This window comes from Salvelinus fontinalis, chromosome 27, assembly GCF_029448725.1.
Source record: "Salvelinus fontinalis isolate EN_2023a chromosome 27, ASM2944872v1, whole genome shotgun sequence".
NCBI classification, from domain to species: domain Eukaryota; kingdom Metazoa; phylum Chordata; class Actinopteri; order Salmoniformes; family Salmonidae; genus Salvelinus; species Salvelinus fontinalis.
Window position 1 is genome coordinate 25,937,743 of NC_074691.1, and position 4,118 is coordinate 25,941,860.

Below are 4,118 nucleotides of genomic sequence, written 5' to 3' on the forward strand. Positions count from 1 at the left end.
ATGGAGGATCCACTGATTCAACCTCATGCAATGGAAAAGAGTCAGCCATGTATCTTTAACACTGAGCTGAGGAAAGATGCGTAAATGCCTAAAAAATATATTTTTATATTTTTTAAGCCTAAAGCCACCTTTCTGAATTGGTGTTTTGTAATGTTCATCTGTCAGAGATCAACAAACTGAGATAAAGTGTATTGAACAGATTTAACCCCTCCAAGCCCTTTAGGTCAGGGACGGTAGCCAGGGAAGGAGACCTGACACTGTCCAGGCTTGGTTTGGCATGTCAAACTGAGATAAAGTGTATTGAACAGATTTAACCCCTCCAAGCCCTTTAGGTCAGGGACGGCAGCCAGGGAAGGAGACCTGACACTGTCCAGGCTTGGTTTGGCAGTTAGTGTCTTCTTTCCTAATAGGCTATGTGATATTCAGCACAAAGGTGAGCAATATATTCAAAGACATATAGACTACAGTACACAATAGACATTTGTATTGTATTAATGGCAAAATAAAACACTAATATATCTTGATTAGATACGTATTCAACCCTCTAAGCCAATACATGTTAGAATCACTTTTGGCAGCGATTACAGCTGTGAGTCTTTCTGGGTACGTTTCTAAGAGCTTTGCACGCCTGGATTGTACAATATTTGCCCAATATTCATTTTCAAGCTCTATCAAGTTGGTTGTTGATCATTGCTAGACAGCCATTTTCGAGTCTTGCCACAAAGTGTCAAGCCGATTTAAGTCAAAACTGTAACTAGGCCACTCAGGAACATGTATATTTGGCCTTGTGTTTAGGGTAATTGTCCTGCTGAAAGGTGAATTTGTCTCCATGTGTCTGTTGGAAAGCAGACTGAACCAAGTTTTCCTCTAGGAGTTTACCTGTGCTTAACTCTTTTCCATTTCTTTCTACCCAAGCATACCCATAACACGATGCAGCCACCACCAAGCTTGAAAAGATGAAGAGTGTTACTCAGTAATGTGTTGTGTTGGATTTGCCCCAAACATTCAGGACAAAAATATAATTTATTTGCCACACTTCTTGCAGTAATGCCTTATTGCAAACAAATGCATGTTTTTGAATATTTGTATTCTGTACAGGCTTCCTTCTTTTCACTCTGTCATTAAGGTTAGTATTGTGGAGTAACTACAATGTTGTTGATCAATTTTCAGTTATTTCCAATCACAGCCATTGTTTCTTGCTTACCAAGAAGACAGTGAATGTTCCTGAGTGGCCGAGTTATACTTTTGACTTAAATCTGCTTGATAATCGATGGCAAGACCTGAACATGGTTGTCTAGCAATGATCAACAATCAATTATCAGACAGAGCTTGAATCTTTTTTAAATAATAATGGACAAATATTGTACAATCCAGATGTGCAAAGTTCTTAGAGACTTACCCAGAAAGACACAGCTGTAATCACTGCAAATGTGATTCTAACATGTATTGACTCAGGGGTGTGAATACTTATTTAAATTCGAAATGTCGGTATTTTATTTTCAGTAAATGTGCATGTTTTCTAATGATGGTGTATATGTCATTATGGGGCATATTGTGTAGACGGTTGAGAAAACAAATCAATCAAATGTATTTATATAGCCCTTCTTACATCAGCTGATATCTCAAAGTCCTGTACAGAAACCCAGCCTAAAACCCCAAACAGAAAGCAATGCAGGTGTAGAAGCACGGTGGCTAGGAAAAACTCCCTAGAAAGAACCTAGGAAGAAACCTAGAGAGGAACCAGGCTATGAGGGGTGACCAGTCTTCTTCTGGCTGTGCCGGGTGGAGATTATAACAGAATACGGCCAAGATGTTCAAATGTTCATAAATGACCAGCAGGGTCAAATAATAATAATCACAGTGGTTGTAGAGGGTGCAACAGGTCAGCACCTCAGGAGTAAATATCATTTGGCTTTTCATAGCCGATCATTGAGAGTATCTCTACCGCTCCTGCTGTCTCTAGAGAGTTGAAAACAGCAGGTCTGGGACAGGTAGGACATCCGGTGAACAGGTCAGGGTTCCACAGCCACATGCAGAACAGTTGAAACTGTAACAGCAGCACGACCAGGTGGACTAGGGACAGCAAGGAGTCTTCAGGCCAGGTAGTCCTGAGGCATGGTCCTTGGGCTCAGGTCCTCCGAGAGAAAGAAAGAAAGAATTAGAGAGAGCAGAATCATAAAACACGGGACGAGATGTTAAAACTGTCCATTGTGCCAATAGATGGTATGCACTCACATGAGATTTGCCGTGATATTGACAGAGTGGCATGGGAGGTTTATTTCTTAGACTGGGTTAAGATGTCAATTTTGGACACATCCTCAGTAGTGTGCCTTCGAATCAGTGGGTGTTTCGGCCTTTAATCACTAAACACCCTCATCAAAGGTGGCCAGCTAAAGGGTGATCAAGCCTTAGCTTGTGTCCCATGCCCAATTAAGATTTCCCACGGGACTATGCAAGGCAGGGGTGTCCTCTTCCCTGAGCCAGCCCTACAGCTGACCACATACCTCATATGCCCTCCTCAAGTTGGATGGATCTGAATTGGGTTCTCAGGTGGGGGTGGGGGGTCATGAAGTTATAGCCCAGCAAGGGTCCTTCCGTTTGATCCAGATCCACTGGCTGCCTCTTTCAGCTGCTTGAGAAACTGCTCTGACGGTCTGCCGCAGAGCCTGTCCATGGATTCCAAGTTCTTTCAGCAACCTGATGGTGGAAGAAGCCACGAATCCTCTGCATCCCACTTCAACTGGCCAGACTTTTGCATTCCAGACACGCTGAGTTGCGTCTGCTGCCAACTCTGTGTAACGCAGTTTCTTACGCTCGTAGGCCTCTTCAACAGAGTTTTCCCACGGGACTGTGAGCTCTATGATGTACACAGCCTTTCGTGAAGGGGACCAGAGTACCATGTCTGGCCTAAGGTTGGTAGAAGCAATCTCAGGTGGAAAAATTAGTTGCCTGCCAATATCGACAAGCATCTTCCAGTCCCGGGCCATGCCTAGGTGTCCAGTTTCTGGCTTTGTAGGAGGATGCTTGGGCCTTTTCTGTCCCTCCCGGATGAATGTTGTTGTTTTGGCGGGATTGCTTGTTTTTGGAGGTAATGAATTGGTTGCACAACTCTTGGTCTCAAGTGCTGCAGCCAGGCTCTTGAGGACCTGATTGTGCCTCCAGGTGTAGCGGCCTTGTGAGAGGCTGGTCTTGCAACCTGTCATTATATGCCTGTGAGTCGCTGGAGCTGGGCAGAGGGGGCAGGTCAGGTCCTCGCCATACCATTGATGTAGGTTTTTTGGTGATGGAAGCACATCGTAAACAGCTCTTATGATGAAGCTGATGTTGCTTGCCTCCATTTGCCAAAGCTCACTACAGTTGATCTTTCTCCTCTCCAGGCCTTCCCACCGCGTCCATTGCCCTTGTTTAGCAAGAGAGACAGCCTTTGCACTTCTTGCAGACTCCTCCTGTCTGCGCACCTCCTCGACCACCAGCTTCCTGCATTCAGATGTTGTTGCCTTATGGAACGTTGGTTTGCTTGCTGCCAGGCCAAAGCCTCCTCTTCCATGCTGGATATTCCCCACAATGTCTTGGTGTCTCAGGGCTGATGTTGCTTGCTGCACAGCCTTGGATGATGTCCATTTCCGTCTAGTTTGTAGGGGAGGTGCAGCCTTGCTAATGGTCTGGTCTTTGGAGTCCTTCAATGTCATTTGAAGTCTTACTTTAGAGCACTTGTACTCCTCCGTTAGACTTGTAAGAGGTAGTTCAAGGACCCCTTTGCCATAGAGGCCGATGTTACTCAGGCATCGTGGGACACCCAGCCATTTCTTCACGTATGAGGTAATGGTTCGCTCCATCTTCTCCACTGTTGTTATTGGGACCTCATAGACGGTGAGTGGCCACATTACCCGGGGGAGAAGTCCAAACTGTAGGCACCAAAGCTTGACCTTCCCAGGCAGTAGGGTCTTGTTGATGTTCTCAAGACTGTCGGCGATGTCCTGTCTTACTTGCTGCACTTGATCTTTATCCCGGAGGCTTTCGTTGTACCATCTACCCAGGCTCTTGACGGGTTGCTCAGACACCGTTGGTATCGGGTCATCTCCAATGCAGAACCTCACATCTTAAAGCTGTCCCTTGAC

The 4,118-nt window shown here is 45.3% G+C and overlaps 1 protein-coding gene across 1 annotated transcript; it reads right to left on the reverse strand.

Moving 5' to 3' along the window:
- Positions 1-2,120: 2,120 nt before the first annotated feature.
- Positions 2,121-3,884, reverse strand: LOC129825661 (uncharacterized). The gene has a single exon (XM_055885852.1). It carries the CDS (start codon positions 3,882-3,884, stop codon positions 2,565-2,567), a length of 1,320 nt encoding a protein of 439 aa, XP_055741827.1. The 3' UTR covers positions 2,121-2,564.
- Positions 3,885-4,118: the final 234 nt, after the last annotated feature.